The sequence below is a fragment of the Tubulanus polymorphus genome, chromosome 4, assembly GCF_964204645.1.
Source record: "Tubulanus polymorphus chromosome 4, tnTubPoly1.2, whole genome shotgun sequence".
NCBI classification, from domain to species: Eukaryota; Metazoa; Nemertea; class Palaeonemertea; order Tubulaniformes; family Tubulanidae; genus Tubulanus; species Tubulanus polymorphus.
This window is the reverse complement of record NC_134028.1, coordinates 25,781,249-25,802,986: the sequence shown is the minus strand read 5'-3', so window position 1 is coordinate 25,802,986 and position 21,738 is coordinate 25,781,249. Positions and strand designations below refer to the sequence as shown.

Sequence of the window (21,738 nt, the reverse complement as noted above, 5' to 3'; positions counted from 1 at the left end):
TCGTCATTATATATGAACTATGATACGGATTGATCGTTCATCCCGCTGCAGGTCCCGCTGAGCTGAATCATAACCGTTAGGTGCTGCCTCTATAGATATCGTTGACGGAGAATGTGTGAACTACCTTATTACTTGCATGCCGCAGTAGGAAAATCGTGCATTTAAGTTAGTTCACATATTCACCGTCAACGATATGTATAGGAGCAGCACTTGACGGTTAAAATCTGACACTACGCTGATTACTGGCAACGGGACCATTTCAACCACTAAAACAGTTAATTAAGTACTTATCAAGATGTCTTACTTATGAATCTCATGAAAAGATGTTTATCCAATTTACTTTATAGATATGTATATACGAATTCAGTAGTTTGATAAGTGCGTTTGCAATAGAAAATGATCATTATCTATGGTGCAACCCTTATACTGGTATTCATGTTATCATAGAATTGTAAACTGCTATGATATTATCAACAAGACTCATTTTCCCGTTCATTAGGTTAATATTGAATGCATATTATGTCCCGTTGATTATTGGCATATTTCGATTTTTAAATTGATTTACGGCTATGAATATATCTCCGCCTGCAGTCAGTCAGGTCGGTTTTCAAGAATGATTATAAAAAAATTGAATGAATGCATAAATCTATTATTAACCGAAGGCAGACGATGTTTTCAGTGAAAACAAGTTCGAACGGTGAGTGATAGATCGATTTTAGATTTGGAATCACGCGAAACTCGTTTGAAAAGAGTCGAAATATTGAAACGAATTTGATTACTAGTCGAACAATGATCGCGCCGCGGTGGCTAAATTAATTGACAACATCGCTAATGATTCAACGTTGATTAAAAATTCAATACGCAATTTCATCGATTTCTGTTGTTTACATCGTCCAACGCTGCCCTATTTCACGGTCAGCCTTTATATTATAATAATGATGAATGGATACGGCGTTTGGTGCGGTATAAATAATGCCCTTCACAACGGATTTACTAATAGGAGTATCAGTTGTTGCTTCGATCAGTAATGGTGTTGTGTCAATGTCGTCGTTTCCCGATACAAGGTACGTTAGTTATGAAATATTCAATGTTTCCCAATCATCAAAAGTTTTCTCTCGACCTTTTGCAGCTTGATTCGTTAAGTTTTCTCGCTATGTCAAGTTTAAATTCCTTCTCAATTCCCGTATATTATACGTTGTACCTATTTTTCTAATGTTGTTGTACATCGTTACGTACGCTGGGAACTGTCAATTACATATGATGATGACATGTCTCATGATGACGGATCTTAATCGACAGCTCATTAACACTTTGAACTATTTGGACTTGCATGTTATAGATTATATTAACGGATTAAAATCTTTCTCAAGAAAAATTATTTGAAATCAATTAACGACCGATCCTACGGAATCCAACCTACGCCCAATTTACGTATAACCCAAAAACAAATAAACGGCTTTCGAATTGCCTTTATAAACTGTGTTCGGAATGCGATAATGTTTTATTACCACTAAGAAATTATGACTTTCTTTACCAAACCGCGCTTGATCGTTGATCGTAAGGGCGGTTGATCGTTGTGTCAATTTAGTGACATCACGCTTTCCTGATTATGAGGTATTTTTCAATGGTGATATTAATCCCAGCGGCCATGCCGTATAACTTTATAAGAGGGTTGTTTTTATGAACGTAAACGTGGTTCCCGATCCCAAGAGGTACTCAGAAACCGCAATCAAATTTACAGTTTTAATTATAGTTTACTAAGTCGAGTACCTCGCGTTTCATCAGGGATGACTGTGAAATAATGTCATTTTGAAACAGTTCCAAGTACGGGACACGTGACTATGAAATATCTGAATTTTATTTTGCCCTGTTTTCGTTCGCGCTCATTCATCGAATGAAGGATTATATCGCGCTCTGAATCCCGAATCCTAAATTCAAAAGCTCATCTTGGCATTGACAAGTGATATTTTGGAATGTATATGACTCTCCAAAATCCTAAATGGCCCGGATTATTCTTTGGTTCCATCGATTGAGCTTTTCGCTTTCATTGATCGCACCCATCACGTTTAACACGATATATTTTATTTTTCCAAATGCGCCATCAATTCTTTAAAAATGATCTTCTTGTTTTGAGCTTCCCATAAACGGTTCGCTTGATGATAGCCTGTGAAATGATTGAAGTCTATATGTATTCATTTTTCAGCAGTAGGCGCGTGGGAATCCCTTGCGGCATTTTTTGGGAAAGTGACCGATTTGTTAACGGTCACGCAGTCGGGGATGTATAAGGAGATTCCGTGCCATTTCAGTCGGTCACGTGTGTGTGAATATTTAAATATCGCACTGGTGCGCGTTATTATATTCGCGGAATAAAAGAATTCTACATTAACCTGTGTTTCGTACCGTATTCAACTGGTCATTATGTTACGGGTTGTTAATAATAAATATATAAATACGCCTCGAATTAACCAAGACGACCGCTGTTCAGTTATTATATATTTCTACAACCAGACGATCAGTTCAGTTTATTAAATGTATTTTTACTCGGCTAGTTCTGGACTCGTGTCCGTATAGAGAACTTGTGACATCTTGTTGTTTTATGTATATGTTCAAAGTAATAAAATGGCACCGAAGACTTTAAAATCGAAATTCATAACCCCGAAAACCGACGCTACGAAGGAGATTCAAGCCTGGGCGAACGAAGGTTCGGAAGAGAAGCGTTTGGATGTGGCTAGACAATCGGGTAAACTGAGCGATAACGTAACCGAAGAGCGGATGTTAGAATCGAAAATTCTGGAATTGTCGAAAGAGCGCTACAAGTTCCTGATGCAGAATCACTTCGAGAAGAAGGTTTTCTTGGATAAACAGAAGCGGAAGTGCTCGGTGATGACGGAACTGATGAAGGGAATAGACGCCGAAAAGTATTTGCGTAAATCAGCGATTTGGTCGACGAAACACGTCGACGAGGAACAACAGTATAAATACTATAAGAAACCACGGGTTCGATACCGAGGTGATCGTAAGAATTCAACTGATTTACAACAAAACTGTAGCAAAGATCGACCCCAAACGACTCACATGCCAAAAATTGATCATCTCGTAAGCGCCAGGAGTGAAAATACGAGAGCAAAAACTGTGGATATTGTCGATATGGGTGGATTCGAGCGGTTACCCGATTTGAATCGTTCTACAACTCAAATCCCTCCATACGCGTCTCGGGCGAGTATGAATAAAACACCGTCTTATGAACCAGATATCCAGATGAGTCCGCGCGCGCGGCCCGATAGCTCGAATAGAAAGCTAATAACCCCCAGACGACCGAGCGGTTTCGGAGGCAGACGATCGGCGAAGAAACGGGTGAAATCTGGAGGTCCGACACGAGATCCGAGATATAGACAATTAGAAAACTCTTTATCAGTGAATTACGTGCAGAGATGCAGCCTGGAAATTCCGTCCGTCATTCAGAAAATAGATACTCTGCATTTACCTCCGAAATATCGACATCAGGAGGAAAATGAATTGAAAATGATTATGCCGCAAGTTGATTTTAGTAGAGGTATGACCGTCCATTAGATTTCGCGGGTAACCGCCACAAAAAAAACATGTAGAACTTCTGATCATTCTAATAACTTCACCCGACCGAACAGGGGCTCTCCAGGGGACACGATAATTGTAAATAGACGAAATATAATTGTTATTTTGATAAATGCTATTGTATATACTTTGTTATGGTCAGTTTTATCTTGTATATATCAAAATGTTAGAGGTCATTGCACATGTATAATCATGTATTTCTTTATGCCTGTAAATTATGTTATTAGTTGGAGATAAATGAAGAATACGTATTACACGAATTAGACATTCCGTGGTTTTTTGGTTGGGTGTTTCCTTTTCTGGTGGAACGACTGTATCTTCAAATTCAGACGACAACATCCCAGAAGTATGACATATACATTTGTGATAAATTCTCATTTCATTGACTACTATATTCCTAAGACTTGTTAAAAAAATCATAAGTGTGGTCGCCAAGCCAAATATTCATGGAACTTGCAGAATATTGGGCCTGATGGAGCTTACAAAATACCATCATTTAAGGTTATAACATCATTGAGGATGACATTTACCGCAATAATCATATGATATTGGTAGCTGAAGGAGTTCATGCAAGATCTATCAAGATATATATAAGCCGCGATCACATGGAGACGATTTGGCCCGGGCCAAATTGGCGAGTACGATTTGGGCCGTTGCCTAATTAGTGATCACGTTCGCATTATAATGATCATTCTGAATAATGCTATTAGGCACGGACCAAAAACGCTCGTCGAGTAATCGATACTTGATGATAAGGGAAGCCTGCTACAGTGGAACCCCGTTACAGCGAACTTGTACGTACAGGGACCAGAAAATAATATGTTCGTTATAACTGGTAGTTCGTTATATCCTGTATGCGATTTTCTTACTTCGGACGAAATTCTACATTTATTGCATCCAATGAATCGTCGTAACCGAGTTCGTTATAACGAGGTCCCACTGCACGCAGACAGTTATCCATATGACGTCACAATGCCTCATTTGACGTCACTGTGACCTGTTAGCAGCGCCTATCTGAGGGGTCTTTTTAATCTTTCATAAAGAACCGATCGAACCTATCTGACTAATCAGTTGACCTCCATAATTCAAAAGTATCAACAGTGTCCGTGGAACTGACAAAATTGCTAACACCTCTGGGAAATCGAAATCTGGAAGACCACAAAAGATGGAAACAATGGCTTTCATTTGGAAATATATTTTATAATATCATAACAATTTAAATTTTTACAATTGATATAAATTCATTTATGTGTTAAAAACATGCATGGGGTGATATAGTAAAATGGAATAGATCAGCTCATTCACATATAGTTTGAAATGTTATATCTAAAATATAGCACATACTGAAGTATATTCATTCAGGCACTTCTCGCCTGTTTACTGTACAATTAAAAAAAAACAAACCTTTTAAAATCAAAGCAGCAGCAATGCATGATCTTCATCAGAAAATTTCTATTATACACATAAATCACAAAAATTAGCAGCGGAAAATCCCACCGCGAAAAATCAAAATTGAAACCACACAATGAGCCTATCTGGCGTATCATTTCAACAACAACAATGAACTTGATTTTAAAATGTATTTATCAAAATGAACTTATTGCATAAAAAAACGGCTGCGAATTAACTTTTTTCGCAGGCCATAAGTAGAGTCCACTCAGCTGAGGACGATTTAAGCCACAACTAGTTAACTATAACAAAAATATTACTTGTATTAGCCTACACCCCCTTGTATTACCCGGTCTATGCAACAAGCCTCTGAACTGCTTACTTTCAAATACATCATTTCTCATTGATATTCGTTGACACAAGCGGTAATCAAATATTGAACAAATTGTGATAAATTGTAAACACACATTACCGGTATTCTGTTCCGAATCATATTAAATGAACAACTGTACCTGGTACGTTTTACATGCATAGAGCACCAGATATCACGATTATTCGATAAAATCTATTTATATGACTATAAAATTAATCATTCACGGCAAAAAAAGCTTGTTACAAACACGATAAAATGCGCGCTCAAATCTACTGCATGTAGATATTATACATATATATATAAACCTCAAATAGGATACAGGCACAAACATGAATCTCTCATGCATCGGAATCTTTATACACTTTCACTGATTTTAAACTAATTCTAATTTCACAGTTAAAACGTTCGGAATGAAAACAATTTCAGCAGTTATTCATTCAGCTTTTTGTTCTATCTATGCTTCCTAATGGACGGATATTTCCTTTCATAAACAGCATTCGTAAATATTTAGTACCGTAACGAAATTCAACAGTTTCTGCTTTAAGAACAATTAGTTTGGAGGTACACGACTGTGTACAAGTCTTGGGCTAAAAAATTGATACAATGTTTCTCATTTCTGCTGGGTTTAAGCTTAAGTTTAAGTTGACCCAGCCGGCTGCCAATCTAGCCTGTACAATACTTTTTTTTAAATGATAAAGCTAACCATAACAGACTCGGCAGCTATAGAACTTAACTGATTACAAACTTTATCACAGTTTACAAAATGACCCGGCCGATTATGAGAAACAAGGCATCTTTTTTTAGCCTTAGGTACCAAATAATCTAAAATGTGACATATCAAAATGTGTCATGGAGCACACAAAATATTAGTATAAAAGATACGTAGTACATTATATGGGAAATATACAAATAACAGTTAACTATAGGTATTTCATACAATTTGTCGGATACCTTTGGATTTCATGGTTATTTATTGTAGACATCTTTGTTGGATCTCAGAGATACAAAACAACCATAGTTGACTGTAGTCTTATAAATCAATTTGGCTACTTTTGTTTTGATCGATTACATTCGTATAAATCGTAATTCTGTTGATCAACGCGAACTCTGCATACAATGAATACTACTGATACAGAATAGTGTCAACATTGACAGATTCAACGCATCAATTATTTTCACATCTCGTCAGTTCAGATTTAAATTATTCATGGTTTCATGCAGATAGTAACCCTGCACTATGGAAATATAAATATTGTCATGCATGCGCTAACAATAACGGTTTCGACAATAACCGCAAGGTGTCACTGCCTGAATTATGAATAACGCTACCAAATTAAACATAGTTATCACAGAAACTGAATTGATTTTATCTTATACACGACGAAAGTGTGTAAAGTGTGTCCACAGACCAGGAACACACATCATAATAACAGAGATATAAGTGATATGTATGAACCGTATCTTAACTCATGAACAGTTGACTCCGCTTTAACCTCAAATCTCGAGGGACTACTACGCGAATTCCAGGGCAGTCGGAGCAGAGATGGGTCATGGAGTAAGAAAATTTGTAGCATGATATAGTGTATTGTCCAGGGCTCGCGATAACGCAGTCCAACCATCAGGCCAAAATGAACCGCAGTAAACAGGTCTACTGTTTATAGAAACGAAGAAAATGGTTGAAATCATTTCAAAAATGCATTAAGAGCCTATGATGATGATACACCGTATCATTTCAACACGAATAGGCTTCAAAATCTGTGAAAAGTGGAGTTAAATTTCACCGAGGTCATGGATGATACACAGGCGGCGTCTGGTGTGTGATGATACACAGGCGGCGTCCGGTGTGTGTGTGTGTGCAGCTGGATTCACCAGCGTCCACTCTGACTCGGTATTTCATTACGACGAATCAACATCGGTAAGACAGGAGGAGAAATGCCGCGATGGTCCGATGTTTGATGCATGAAACTGTTCGATATAACTTGTCGATTGCCGGGAGGACTGCTCTTGTTCAAACCTGTATGCAAAGTAAACACATCAATGAAATGAACTTTTAGATCCTGCAGACCAGTGTAACTGGTATCTCACTCATATCGTGGTGATTTTCACCAAAAATGAGAATAATTTGACATCAAAAATACTTGTTTAATTGAAATAAACAAGAAATGTTTCTAGTTTTGAGAATATTTCAATGTTTTCAAGAGTAGAGTTGAACTCTTAAAGAGAGTAGAAACTATTCTGAAATAGCAGTCGTAGTCAGGTCTAATGCTGCAAACCTGTAAACCGTTTTCAAACATTTACTAATCCCAGCAATATCAGGATATATCCGAAGAGAAATAGAAATGGTTTTTGATGGCTACCTGCAATCGCGAGCAGCATTTTTCTTCTAGCGCCGAATGTCGTAATTCCCAATTCTTTTAGATCAAGATCAGTTAACGTCACAAATGTTGACATGTCGATCTGAAAGAGCAAATATTTTCAATCAGTCATTTTCGAGATTTCGTTAAAACAGACTTAAACACTTTCTGCCTCTCGTCTACGTACCTCTTGTTGTTTGAATAATTCAGAATATTTACTGAGGCCTAATTGAGAGAAAAGTTCCTCCATGTCGCTAATTTCATCCAAGCCATTTCGTGAAGATTCGTCCAAATGGTGTCGATTATAAGAATCACCTTCAAAAACGATTCAAAAATAGAAATAACCAAAAGTGGAGGACAGTGAATTTAATAGCATCGATGAACTATACTTACTACAGTTTTGCCCGTTATCCAAGAAATCATTAGCACTCGCTCCGTTCATAAATGGCGAATCTTTCCATGGATCAAGGTCAACTTCATTCTAGAAAAAAATTCAAACACCTTATCGATAAACTACTTATAGATTACCACCTTCTGTTTTCCTGAATTTAGAACCCTGTTTCATCAGAATCTCACTGATGTAGCGCTCACCTCGCATTGTTCGGTTATTGCACTCGGTCCTTTATAGTTTTTAATGTTCTGTTTTTTCAAACGGTCTCGAATCTCGGAGTCGGGCATCGATTTCGAGAAGCCTAATCCAGACCAGAAGTCGGTAGGAATACGAGATTCTCCCTCAGGCTTCTTTTGCATAGCTACAATGTTCAAACTTTACCCATATAGAAAGAGCTCATACACGATACAATCAAAACCTCTTTACCCTTTTAGTGCTGACTTATTCATACCCAAAAATGCTTTAACTTTTAACTTTACTTTAACTGCTACAGATGCAATCTTTCAATAAAGATCAAAGCGAATTACTAATAACAACTATGCACCATGATGCAGTGTACTACTAGCAAAGTGCATCATCGATTTCTACGCCATACTGCAGCGTCAATGCACTAGTATTTCAATCAAAACCAGATATCATTAACAGTCCATCTATACATAATTTTATGTAAAATATGAATTTTAATCTGAATTCATCATAAACCGGATGAATTTCATCGGTCTAAAACGAACCAGATTAAGCAGGTTCTGCTGTACACAGTAAAGTGTTTATCAGTTGAAAGTTACCTTTAGTGGCGAGGAGCTTCTTTTGTTCGTAATCATTCTGTTGTTGTTGTTGTTGTTGTTGTTGGAATGGAAGAGCAGGATTGTTGAATAGTTGCGATACAGGTGAAGGTCGTTCAGCTCCAGGCGCACGTTTATCTGGTGATAATTCAGATTCGATTGATAACTGCGACTGACAATCATCAATTTGATTCGTACCATTCCTGCAATCAACAAAACCGTTCTAGGCAATTAATTGTTTAGGAAAAAGTCACCTATTAGGAAAAAGTCACCCAAAGGCAAAGTCGATGAAGAATGAAAGCTTTCTGGAAAGACATCTGCCCGCTAAGTCTCCTCTATGAGACCACTTTTCGCAGCGCCAACATCAACACTTACGGTAATTGTCCGAACAGTTGACTGACATTCTGATGTAGCAGCAATGATGGTTCACCGTGTATCGGCGATGGGTTTAATTTACTAAAACATATCGCAAACAAGATGAAATTAATCTTCATGATAGTCAATCAAAACATAGGCAGGTTTCAATTGGTCTCTACTGATCGTTGAATACTTTTTAGCATCTTAATTTCAACCAGAATACACTCTACCTATTCCTGAATAGCATTATCTGTAAACCTGACACAGAAATGGCCGGTAGAGAGTTTGTGATTTGGAAGTGCTTCGATCAAAACCCGCCTTATAAAGAGAAACGCCGAAATACGTACTGGAATGCAGAGACAGGACTTTCTCTTTGTACTGATGGATGAGTAAGGCCAGGAGGGGTCGATCTACGAGATAAACCGGGAGGCGAGGAGGCGAGTGGTCGTGGTTTATTGAAACTCATTAACTCAGCCGTCGATGCGCTGTTATTCGGAGATATTTTCTTGATTTCGTCGACGAAAACAGTACTGTGCGCATTTACATTCAACGACATCGGAGGAACTTAAAAAAAGAAACAAGGAAATATTCATAGAATATTACTATAAATATACAACTAGTGTACAGTGAAAACTCTAAAATACCAACCAATATGGTTTGTCATGGGTAAACTTGCACCGATAGATAAATTCTTTGACAATAAATCGATCGGACTGCTACACGGACTTTGTATTGGACTGTCACTGCTGCTGTTCGTACTACTGGCACCTACAAAATTACAAATAACTGAAAACTCAACAAATACAAATAAGCACCTTAAAAATACATGTAGTAGAACTATTATCAAAAGTACTCTACAGAAACAGGTGATGACTTGACAATAAATTTCTCGAGTTAAATACTAGGAGAGTCAATATGACACAGGGGTTGGGGTTGGTAATTTCATACGATGGGTACAAATGCCCTAAATGAATATCTGCCTTCAGATGATATGATCTAACTGAGAGCCACAAATTCATAACTCCATCTTGTTTCATGATAGAGGAGACTAAAAAATACCTTTTTCAGAAGGTGATGGTACTCTTATCAATGCATTGTTTGAATTCAGATCCTTCATCGCGTTCAACTGCGCGTAGAAATCCGACGGATTCTGAACAGCGCAAAATGTGTTTGACGTCGGAACAACCATTAGCGGTTTAATGACAGCAGGCGGAGGTGGAACTGACATCCACTGCGGACTGGTGGATGTTTCAACGTGGTCCGGTTTCGATTGCGGGGGAGATAAATTGTTCATCATATTCACGGCTAAAAGGTTCGTAGGGAGTAAGCCTAAAATGACATAGCGAGAAATACAATGTAAATGTCTAACCTCAAATGACTAATTACTGAAATTCTGATTTAAATTCTTACTTAAATTATTGAGTCCAACAGCGATGTTTTCGTTCGTATTTGTAGTATTTGAAGTATAGTTCGGCACAGGAATTCGGTCATCGCGTTCCTGTCCTAACATTATACGTCGAGCCTCGAATAGATTCGATGCATTATGCTCAACGCTTTTCACTATCACAGACTATAAGACATACAAAATAGTGTAAATACCATAGTATTCTGAAGAGGTGCAGGTATCATATCAGACTTAAATTTAGGGGCTAATCCGAATTTTAGGAAGGATTCTTATCAATGTACAACAGACAGATGAAATTCAAATGAATACTCTGCAAATATCTGATTAAATACTCGGAATATGCATAAGCTAAATTATGATATATACGGTTTCTCTTATGATGACGTTACATATTTGTCTGATACAATCTCAATGTAAAACACACAAGAAAGAAGAAAAACCTGACAAAAAATCCAGGAAAAAGACTTAATATTCTGTTAGATGAAAATATCATTTTGCAATGTTTTGGGCTATCATCTAATATCAGCCATCATCAGGAATGAACGTAAAACACACCTTGCTTGTTTGTTTGGGTTTTGGTTTAATACTGAGGAATACATCAAGCTGTTCTTGTAATTGTGTCAATAATTGTTGATCGATGTCTTGTTCTTCTTTCACGTCAAACATGAGAACTAACGGTAAACAACCCTGAAAACAAAAGAAAACAACAATTCTATCTTATGCTAGGCATTTAAGATTATTATTTCTAATTTCTAATTTTTCAAAAGACTTACAATCAGTCGCTGGCGAGCTAGAAATACGTTTTCAATTCCGCCGGTGATGTAAACAGTTCCTTTACGCTGCGGGGTAACTGTGTTCGGATCAGGAAAATGTATAGTAGCGCCCGTCTGTTGCATAATCTGTTTGACAGTGCTGCCACCTCGACCCAGTATAAATAGATGATGTTGTGGCGCAATTTCTAATGTCATGCTCACCGGTAGTTTTACCTAGAAATGCATCATTTCATACATAAATAAAATAATTAGTTTAGCATGGTAAGCTGGGACTGGGATGGGAATTTCATAAAAAGATTCCTCAGCAGACATGCCAACATATCAATTACCACATCAGGGACAAAAATGTTAATTTCAGGGAGACGATAAGGAAAACATAAAGGATTAGAACAATTTTTAGAGGGACAATAGAAAATTGTTTCAGGGACAGCAATAAATTTTAATAGCACCAGTGAGGAACAGTGAGGCATTCTCAGAGATTGTGAGTGCCTAAGCTCTAACCCGTGATCACATGAAGACGATTTGGCCTTTTTTGGTTTTTTTCTTCGGGCATGGGCCCATTTGGCACAGACCAAAAACACTGTTGCAATCGTAGCTATAGACAATTTGATATCTACTAAGTACATAAAACACTATAGATAGCACATTATAAAGGTATTTGTTGGAGACACTCACTCCCGATGCTCCTGTAAGATGATCCATCATCATCGCTGTCGCTTCTTTCACCGATTTAGCATTATTAACAGTACCTCTAATGAGTACCGATGTCACCAGTACGCGGGGACGCTGTTTAAATATAACCGACACGTTGTGTAACTGTTGTATTTGTTGAATCGTCGGAGAATTAGCATCGGGCAAACACTGTAACATTCCCGCTATTGGCAGTTCAAACATAAAGACTAGAGGTAACAGCTCCTGAAAGTAACAGAGAATTTTCAGATCGTGTACATGCATTTCAATACAGGATTTCAGCATATCGAAAAAGTGGGATATCGATTCGAATTGATAAGAATTCGATACATTAACATAGTTATCATTATCATTCATTTCATCATCAAAATTCAAATTTACAAGGTACTTTGTGTAATAGAATATTCATAAAAAACAAGCATTGAGGACAGGAACCTGGACAGAGCCATAAAGGCCGTGCATACACATGGGATTGCCAAGTTTATCATTTGATTAACATCTATTTTCAGGGCAATCTTACCCTTATTTGGGCCCTTGCACTTTCCACACCATGAGGCTGACCGGCTAACGAAACCTACAATGAAGTAATCATAAGATTCTAGTAACTGGGATGAAAAATTTCATTTATTTTATCAAAAATTTTTAAGACAGGGAAAATCTAGTCTGCCTCCAATAATCCCCCTATGATATCATCAAATAATGTTTTCACGGAGGTGGCCATCTTTTTCACAGAGGTCCTGGCAAATATGATTTTCATTTTTTTTCTATCGGTTTCAGAAATAAAAGCACTTCACTTATATGTATATAAGAAAGCGTAAATACATGCGCATATACGAATGCAAACATATGCAGGTATAAACATGAAACAATTCAAAATCACTGATCAGTAAAATTCTTAATATTCAAGATGCCCTGAAGAAAGCAAATCCAGCTTTAAAGAACAACTTAGTTCAGTACACACACACACACGCACAACTGTTATTTGCATAACCTAAATACAATTGAATTTCAGGTAGGTAGGACAGATGTGACCTGAACTTGAGGACATTATTCTAACCGTATTCGATTTAACAGCTTTGAAATAATGAATCATACGACTTGAAATATATACTTAAAACCGGATATGAATCAAAAACAAACATTAAACGCCAAAACAAAAGTGTAACAATACACGCCCTTAAAACCGTTTATCAGAATTTTGTATGCGATGTATGCGTCATTAGTACTAAAATAGGCATAAATTACTTCATGAATTTCTATAATGATTATGATAATGACGCGATTTAAACGATCCTGGGAACTATTGAATCTACCCGCAAGATTAGGCTCTGCAGAAATACATCAGGCCTAGGCCAGTATCCCGAGGGTTCTAGATTTAGGCTCCTAAAATTTGAAATGAAACTACATCGACAGGATGCGAGAAATTTCTGATTTCACTGTTAGGAGATTTTTAATTCAAATCGTTCCTGTTTTTCTCGATCAGCAACTTATATCACGACAAAGGCAGACTGGGATACTATCAAACTGGGATACTATCAAACTGGGATACTTTCAAACTGGGATACTATCAAACTGGGATACTATCAAACTGGGATACTAACAAACTGGGATACTAACAAACTGGGATACTAACAAACTGGGATACTATCAAACTGGGATACTATCAAACTGGGATACTATCAAACTGGGATACTATCAAACTGGGATACTATCAAACTGGGATACTAACAAACTGGGATTCTAACAAACTGGGATACTAACAGACTGGGATACTATCAAACTGGGATACCACCTATCTGGGATACACAAAACTGGGATACCACCAAACTGGGATGGATACTACCAAACTGGGATAGAACCAAACTTTGATTTGGCAGGATACTGAAAATGAAGGAACTCATATCCCGAGAAGATGGTCTCTAGATTTGCATGAATCGAGTCTAGTACATACGTACCTGATTGCTTTTTTCCAGCGTATTATTTCTGTTCGAGTCGGGGAAGTGAATATGACAACCGGTGTCTTTCATCACCGTTTTGATGTTGTTTCCACCCTTTCCGATGACATGCGAATGCTCGGTGTGAGCCACGTCCATTTTCAATGTAACACGATTACTCTGCGTAAGAAATCACATGAAACCAATGAATTCATGAATTAATGAAGTTCGTAAGTCGTAATCTACAATATTCCAAACTCAGGGGTGGATTGAGTACGGCTCAATTCAGCATCACAGCACCATACAGGGAGGTTTAGGGTTACGCTTTCAGAATATTTTGATAGTTTTCATTCATCCAAGAGTACCACTAAAGCGGTGAAGGGGTAGGCTCAATCTGCCCCTGAAACTTTGGTCAATACGGTAGGTCTAAAACGTCCTAGCTTTTTGATCGTGAAATAGGCACGATCGATCGTCCCTCTCGGTTCTTAAGATGATTTCGATTTGGTGTCCGTAACAAACCCACCGCACCTGCCGTTTATGAAACAGGGGTCAGAAATCAAAGTACAGAAATATTTGGATTGTCTGTCGATTGGGCAAAATCTTTTGTCGAATCCCAGAATACAATTGTAAATTCTAGTTGCGGGTTGTGTGAACTATCTTCCGACCAGTCTGAACCGTCAAACGACTGATGAAGGTCCAAACTTCATCAGTGAGGACTCTGATGTCGGGTATTTTTGGGTTCTTACCTTTGTATCGAGAACATTGAGAATTTTTTCTCTCGCGTTTGAGACAGCTGACATACGACCAGATATTTTGATATGTGGATCTAAAAATACGGATAAAAATGATGCAGGTCCCAAAACAGAATCAGGTACTTCGAGACAATTACTTTGATAACAATGCGTGGTTGGGTAACGTACATATAGGTGGGCATTTCTATGAATTAGATATTCATAGAGCAAATACCATACATACTACATCGGGATGGACGGCAATATCGAGAATTAATTTGAGATATTAGAAGAAAGCTATCGATGAAACAACTACGTTGTGTAATTGACAAGAAATTTCACAGGAAACGAACGGACGCACGGAGAGCGCGGGGACATCAACCTACGCAATTATGTCAACATAAACATAACTGTATGCGTTTACACACATATATATACAACATTTCCCATGCACTGCTATTCTAGGAAAACTCCCACTAGTCAAATCACATTGTGAACCGACTGAAAGCTTAGATTAATAGTTATATACGCGGGGTATGACAGTGCATAATCAAATGTCGTCTTAAAAGATATATATTATGCGCAGCAATTGAAGTTACTGTCGAATATGACTAATACACTGATCAGCTGACGCAGTGGAGACGTGCAGGGCGGACACTCGCAAAACACGTGCAGAGTGGGCACTCGCGATATTGGTCAATCATAATCAACGATATCATAAAGACCTCCCGTTATCATCTGTTAATGATTTCACAGCTGGCATCGAATTCCTTTTAAACGAAGAAAAGAAAAGATATCCGAGTTTCGGAAAATGATTCTTAACATGCAAACACGAGCATGTTCTGCATATATTATTGAAGATTTAACTAGGAATGGCTTTAAGACCAGTCTAAGATCTTAGTTATATATAGCCGATGATCTAACAACTTAAGAACAGTCTCGGTCCAGTTCCACAGTTGTGAGTTAAGATATGACTCGAGTTAACTCATTGAAAATTGAAAACTTTAACTCAGAGTTAACTCTAACTCACAACTGTGGAACTGGATCCAGACATATATTCTAGAAATGAAATCAAATGATTGTCCAAAAAAATTACTTGCGATAGCAAAAGTAAGCACTTTTTGAATTTGGTGTGAAAAGTGATGGTTTTTTTAGATCCGCTGATGAAATTTTTGTGAGTTAAATCTTTAAAAATGAACTAACTTTAACTCAGAGCTAACTCTAACTCACAACTGTGGAACTGGGAATGTAAGATTTAAGACTTAATTCTCCACTGTGGAACCAGTCACCGGAGATTCATTCGAAATGAAATAGGTAGAAGAAGCATTCTATCCAAAACGTCAGCGCAACAGATTTTCGTTGTTAAACCTTCAATATTTTGAGTTTAAATATAGATCACCATAGAATCTCATCTGAATCTCGATGATGTTACCTACGCTGAAGAGATGTTGGAACTCAACTGCCCTGATTTATAATTAGATTACGTTAGATTTTTAGTTAATGGTATTTTCTAAGCGCTTCAAACTCACCCAGCTCACTATTTCTATTACAACTTTTGACAATAATCGGCGGCGAGGCGACATTGTTCTGATCGCCGGCCGATGAGATTATAATCTGAGGCGCTGATGCGGGCGCGAGAGGGGCCCAAATCTGACTGTAAACCGGGAGCACTATACGCTGATTACGCGATGAAGACATTATGAACTTTCCGACAAAAAAACGAACTCGCTAACGATTCCTCACTAGTTAACATTCTCCATTTTCAGAATAATTCCGTCTGCCGTGAATTCTACGCATATTCCTTCCTCGATTCGAGACGATCTTTCGCGGATATTTTACAAATATCTTCGGTTAGCGTTTTCGTAACGGGCACGAAATTTTCACACCGTTTTCGCCGTGCCGTTTGGAAACGTTCTGGAAAAGCGTCGCTGCATATGACAGGTTTCTAAAGAATACACGATACTGTATACATTTTCGGGCACAAAAGGCACAATGTACGGAAATACCGATTTCAATTGACTGTCTTATATAAAGGGACATGCTTCAGCGGTCTTCGTCTTTTATGGAATTGCAAATTTCTGTCACTGCTAAAGGAGTAATTGAACGACGAGTAAAAGTAAGAAAAACCGTTCGGGAATGTTCAAAGACACGGAGCGCGAGAAAGAACGTAATATTAGAATGTTTACGCTCGACAATAATAAACACGGAAACTCTATTGAATAATCCTCTTTTTTCGAACTTTTCTTTTCCTAAACTAATGGAACTACAAATTTAAAATCCAATATATGCAAAATCAAAAGCGAATTTTATTTATCAAAAATTTTAAATCATAAGACATGACGTTTCGGACTGTCTCTAGAGACCATTAACGTTACACCTGACTTTTCAAAACTTATTAACTGTTTTCCTCATCAGATGTACAGGATATTCTATTAATCTATTAATCGAACTATCTTCTGGTCTCAGAAAATTGCAGTAATATTCATCTAAATATGCTGTACCGGAATGTTCTTAGGTAATCAAAACTAACATGAAATACTGTTCAAATAAATCAAAACATATAAAATCACAAGACTCTTTTTTGCAGACTTTTAAGTTTTTTTTTCAAGCAATCTCAGATAAAACAACGATACCGAAGTGATTAATATACATTCGTGATATACACGTGTGATATGAAATATATCACAGATGCACTAAAAACTAAGCCATGTCATTTGACAATGTGCTCGGGACACACGATAAGAACATGGATAAGATTACACTTAAATATGTGTTTATATACATGAAATATGATACTATAACAGGCTAGTACAGACATACGCACTGGCCTCAATATACTACTGTTTATAGCTGTTTACTTCACCTGAGTTTTAAAATATAACGTGTTCAGTTCGTCTGGAACCCGAACGAATATCAGAAACTACTAAATATTTCAGAACATCAGGAAAACTTCGATAACAGGAACTAGAAAAGCAGAACCGACTGAATAAATGATGAAATCATGAAATGAATATTTGGCACAAACTTCTAGGTGACCGTCGACTAATTTTAGACGTCTCAATCGGTGGCATTTTTCTATACGCATATTCAGTAATGCTGTAATAATGTTCTCAAACGAAAATATTCTACATATTCAGAGCGATGTTGTGCGAGGTCAGATGAAAAGAAACCCAAGGCGTAATAACACAGTACTCAGAAGTGATTGATACACTATTTTAACTAACTCGTAATTCGACCTCTCTACGCAATTACGACATTCTAACTAAAACATAAAACAGGCATACCGAGAGCAAAACCAGTTCTCGTTGCTTACCTTTTTTTGATTTTGCTCCTATTTTCAATTTGGACGGCCATGATATATGAGTTTCAGTTACTTCCATTACCTGAAAATATACATCAGAAAATGCCACTTCTCATATATATATATATATATTTATATAGGCTGTTTCTTTTATGTAAGATCAGAATCTGTCTCATTCCAAATATTTCTTACATTATGGAAGAAGTCTTCGGCAGATTCTTCTGGCGAGGCTGAAATGAAACGAATGCAAATAGTTTTCATCTTGAAATATGATATTCAAAAGATCCCAAATAGTATCAATCATTCCACTTAAACAATGTCAAAATGATTTGATCGAGGATTCAGTTAATTCGATGAAACGCCAGGTAACTGTTTAAACTTCATTTTCACCTGGTCGTGGCATTCATCTAAACAGAAATACAATATTCAGAAGATCCCAAATAGTATCAATCATCCCACTGATGTCAAAATGATCAGGAGTTTGGTTAATTTTTCGGTGAAAAACCAGGCACTGTTTTAACAACTTTTTCATCAGTTTGTGGCATTCATCGATAAACAGAGTAACAGTTATCATCACCACATTCTGGAAACTGGTTCCCATAGAAATCAATGACCGCATGGCAGCAGAAAATCATCTGAACGCTAATAAATCATGAATATCTTTGTATCAATCTCTCAGGGAAAAAACTAATCACTGGTAATGACAGGTCTAGAGAAGTAAAAGCTTATCTACCCAAAACTAAAACCGGCAGTGTTTTATCTTGATTAATTTTCCAGATTCAACAGTTCCAGACCACGGAGTCTGGGAATCTACAATTTCAATAATCAACAGGTTTGAACAAATGGGCAACGTGAACTTGTGGACTTTAAAACTGCGGAACAAATTGTTAAATCATCAACTATGGGTTTTGCTCATTATCTCTGAAATACAGAGATGAATATCAGTGCACCAGCCAGATTTTTTGATGTTTTTTTAAAAAGTAAAAGTGGATAAACGAGGTCATGTACACGATGCCATTAACAACAAGACAAACATTAATATCATATAACGGAAAAAAACAGCTCTGATAAATAATATTCTTATCTCGGTCTACAGGATAAACGCATTGAGCCAAACAAAACAAACTGAGATCAAAATACCAAAATCAGTACTTCTTCAACTAAATAACATTCCGTTCATTGTGGTTCGATCGCAAACGTCGTAAAAGGTTACTCGACTGAACTGGTATTATATACATAGAAAACCTATTGTCCGCTAGCAAAATATATACTTCACAAGTGAACAATACTCGCTGACAATCATTTTTGCGCCTATTGTCGAAATTCGGGACAATCGAAAGCAAAAAGGAAAAAATTCAACGACAAAGTCTTTTCACAAAACGGATGAAAAATGATATGTTTCCGGCATTTTCATGAATGAATTCGTACGACCAGGAACTAGACCCTTCTATTCGTACTGAAAAGGTTTATTTTCAGACCAGGGTGTGGCCATTATACAAACAATGAAGCATTCATATTAATAATGGCCAATTATCATTCATAGATCACTGGTTTATAATATTCATTATCATAGGAGTGAAAACAGGTTTTTGTGCAAATGTAAATAAAAATCCCCCCCCTTGAACAATACAGAATTATTTATGAATGAAATAGTCAAATAGTTTTACAGCAACCCTGGGCTTGAAATTTCAATTGATTGAGATAATGGATGAAGTATTTGAAATCTTTTAATTTACTGCTCTTCCTAATTGTCGGAAACGTGTTCCAAGGGGAGGGTGCAGGGTGGCGTACCCCTCCTAAAAATATAAATCTGCCCTGAAATTTTACAGGTAAATGAAAAATGGTAAACTGATGGAATCTATATAGGAAAAATATCTACATCATTATTTTGTGTAAACTCATGAATTTCACATAACGGTTGCTTTTATTGTTTTCAAGAGAAAGTCAAATTGGTAACAAAAGAAAGAACGTGAAGTCGATTGTGTCTTGAGGAAGGTGCCCCTGGTCTCTCTAAACCAGTCACAAAACCTCACTATTAGACGAGGCTTTCAGTTTGATAATTGAATGAATTTCGAAATTTAATACCTAAATACTGATCAAATATGAACGGAATCTATCTTTTATAAGCTAACACACAAACTTAGCAAATAAACAGGGCAGTAAGGAACTACGGCAATGTTATGAATAACTTAGTCTCGGAATTCGATATAGGTTGCCTTCCTTGTCAGGTAATTTCAGAAAGAATGTCGGCACTTCCACACTTAAGGCATCAATAGTGCCAAAACCGGGAGTTAAGCTTTCGAAGCTGTCATTCAGAAGTCTTTGAGATATTGTTATTCATTATTTCTGAACTATTTTTCTTAATTTCGGGCAAACACAAAAAAAGAAATCATGACTTTTAAAGAATGTATTTCATAACATTATCTTCACTTCCTTAAAATAAACTTGGCCTTGAAATTGTGATGACCTGAATCAAGTTAATCATCCTCACTAAAAGCAGGATGAACTCAGGATTCTAACATTTTATTCATAACAAAACACCAGGATTAATCACATTTTCATTAATTAATTAAGTGTTAACATAGGCATGTAGAAATAGAATTTCATAAACTTTGACACAACAAATTTTCACATCAATCTGACCCCAGCTGAAAGCCTAAAACAAATTCTCTGCCTAAAGAAACGTAATACTGCCTTATTTAGCTTATCGAGGAATCAGATAATTCTTAATCTAATGATATAACAAGCATATCATCCGCTATAAACAATACAAAACATTTGATCATGTAACCACATTGGAGCCTCAACAAAAACCTAATTAAATCCGATAGCCTACACAACAGACTAGGAATGTCAGAGACCACCAACTAGCTTCACTCCATAGCGGGCTTCATCTTTTATATCAAAAGAACAAAGACAACTAAATACATTTAACAGCAGTTCAGAATTTCTCGCTAAAACAAACACACGCTTAAAAGCGAAGTATCAAGAAAATGCTTTGGATAAATTAACAATGTAAACATTTGGTAAAATACTCAGTACTGTTAGCTTAGCCCCAACAGCAAACAGAACACTTAGAAAGCTTTCGGTTTGGAATTTATTGTGAAAAGATTTGAATGGATAAAGAATTCCAAAAGGGAAGTGAGATAAGTTTGTGACTGCAACGAAGGTTACGCATTGATGATAAGCTTCAAGCCCGAGTGACTCATTTCAAAAAAATTAAATCTTCTATAGGCCTATAGAATGAAACTTTTATCATTTAAATATAATTATATTTAAATGATAAAAGGTTCATTCTATAATGAAAAGGTTCGTCTTAAAATCATATACGGATGACACATAAAGAACAGAAAGTAGTAAGAAAACATTTAAACTGTTAAATAAAGACAATTGTAATTTAAATTTGAATGATGATCAGAGATGATGACGATGTGTTAAAGTCACCAACCTTGAAGCAACATCAGCTCCAGTTTCCTCCTGTCAACGCGAAATCTCTCTTCAACCACATCCGAGTCGATTTCGTCGTAATTTTCACAGCAGCTCTGGGCCATTGTCAGCTCGTTAAATCCTAATAATCAACTGAAGGAGGGTGCTTTCATTCATGTTCCCCGCTCCTCCTCGAGAAACATGTGCTCGATTTTACACTTTGTTGACATTTTGACGGTAG

At 36.9% G+C, this 21,738-nt stretch overlaps 2 protein-coding genes across 4 annotated transcripts; one reads left to right on the top strand and one right to left on the bottom strand.

Annotated features, from left to right (window-relative positions):
- Positions 1–2,619: 2,619 nt before the first annotated feature.
- On the top strand, positions 2,620–3,570 carry LOC141904509 (uncharacterized). Its single transcript, XM_074793098.1, has one exon. The coding sequence runs from the start codon at positions 2,620–2,622 to the stop codon at positions 3,568–3,570; it is 951 nt and encodes a 316-aa protein (XP_074649199.1).
- Positions 3,571–4,835: 1,265 nt separating this feature from the next.
- Positions 4,836–21,716, bottom strand: LOC141903446 (protein bicaudal C homolog 1-B-like). Of its 3 annotated transcripts, XM_074791562.1 has the most exons (20): positions 21,520–21,716; positions 18,264–18,301; positions 18,084–18,153; positions 14,786–14,865; positions 14,061–14,219; positions 12,626–12,679; positions 12,091–12,330; positions 11,416–11,628; positions 11,198–11,329; positions 10,648–10,807; positions 10,297–10,566; positions 9,886–10,005; positions 9,585–9,801; positions 9,256–9,336; positions 8,884–9,083; positions 8,299–8,459; positions 8,101–8,188; positions 7,895–8,022; positions 7,711–7,810; positions 4,836–7,367 (listed from the first exon to the last, which is right to left on the bottom strand). In XM_074791562.1, exons 1-20 carry the CDS (start codon positions 21,620–21,622, stop codon positions 7,219–7,221), a joined length of 2,763 nt encoding a protein of 920 aa, XP_074647663.1. In that variant the 5' UTR covers positions 21,623–21,716; the 3' UTR covers positions 4,836–7,218. The 3 variants fall into 3 exon arrangements, with proteins under 3 accessions (XP_074647663.1, XP_074647664.1, XP_074647665.1); XM_074791563.1 differs by lacking the exons at positions 18,084–18,153; positions 18,264–18,301; positions 21,520–21,716 and adding an exon at positions 16,300–16,554; XM_074791564.1 differs by lacking the exons at positions 18,084–18,153; positions 18,264–18,301; positions 21,520–21,716 and adding an exon at positions 14,960–15,072.
- Between the last annotated feature and the right edge of the window lie 22 nt (positions 21,717–21,738).

What these genes read in the sequence shown, in the direction of transcription:
- LOC141904509 (XM_074793098.1), top strand. Translation starts at nt 2,620, where the DNA reads ATGGCACCGAAGACTTTAAAATCGAAATTCATAACCCCGAAAACCGAC.
- LOC141903446 (XM_074791562.1), bottom strand. Translation starts at nt 21,622, where the DNA reads ATGGCCCAGAGCTGCTGTGAAAATTACGACGAAATCGACTCGGATGTG. An exon ending in GTGCAAGGGCCCAAATAAGG is followed by an intron (nt 12,331 to 12,625) that starts GTAAGATTGCCC and finishes TGTTACTTTCAG; the next exon opens with GAGCTGTTACCTCTAGTCTT. An exon ending in CAATAACCGAACAATGCGAG is followed by an intron (nt 8,189 to 8,298) that starts GTGAGCGCTACA and finishes ATTTTTTTCTAG; the next exon opens with AATGAAGTTGACCTTGATCC.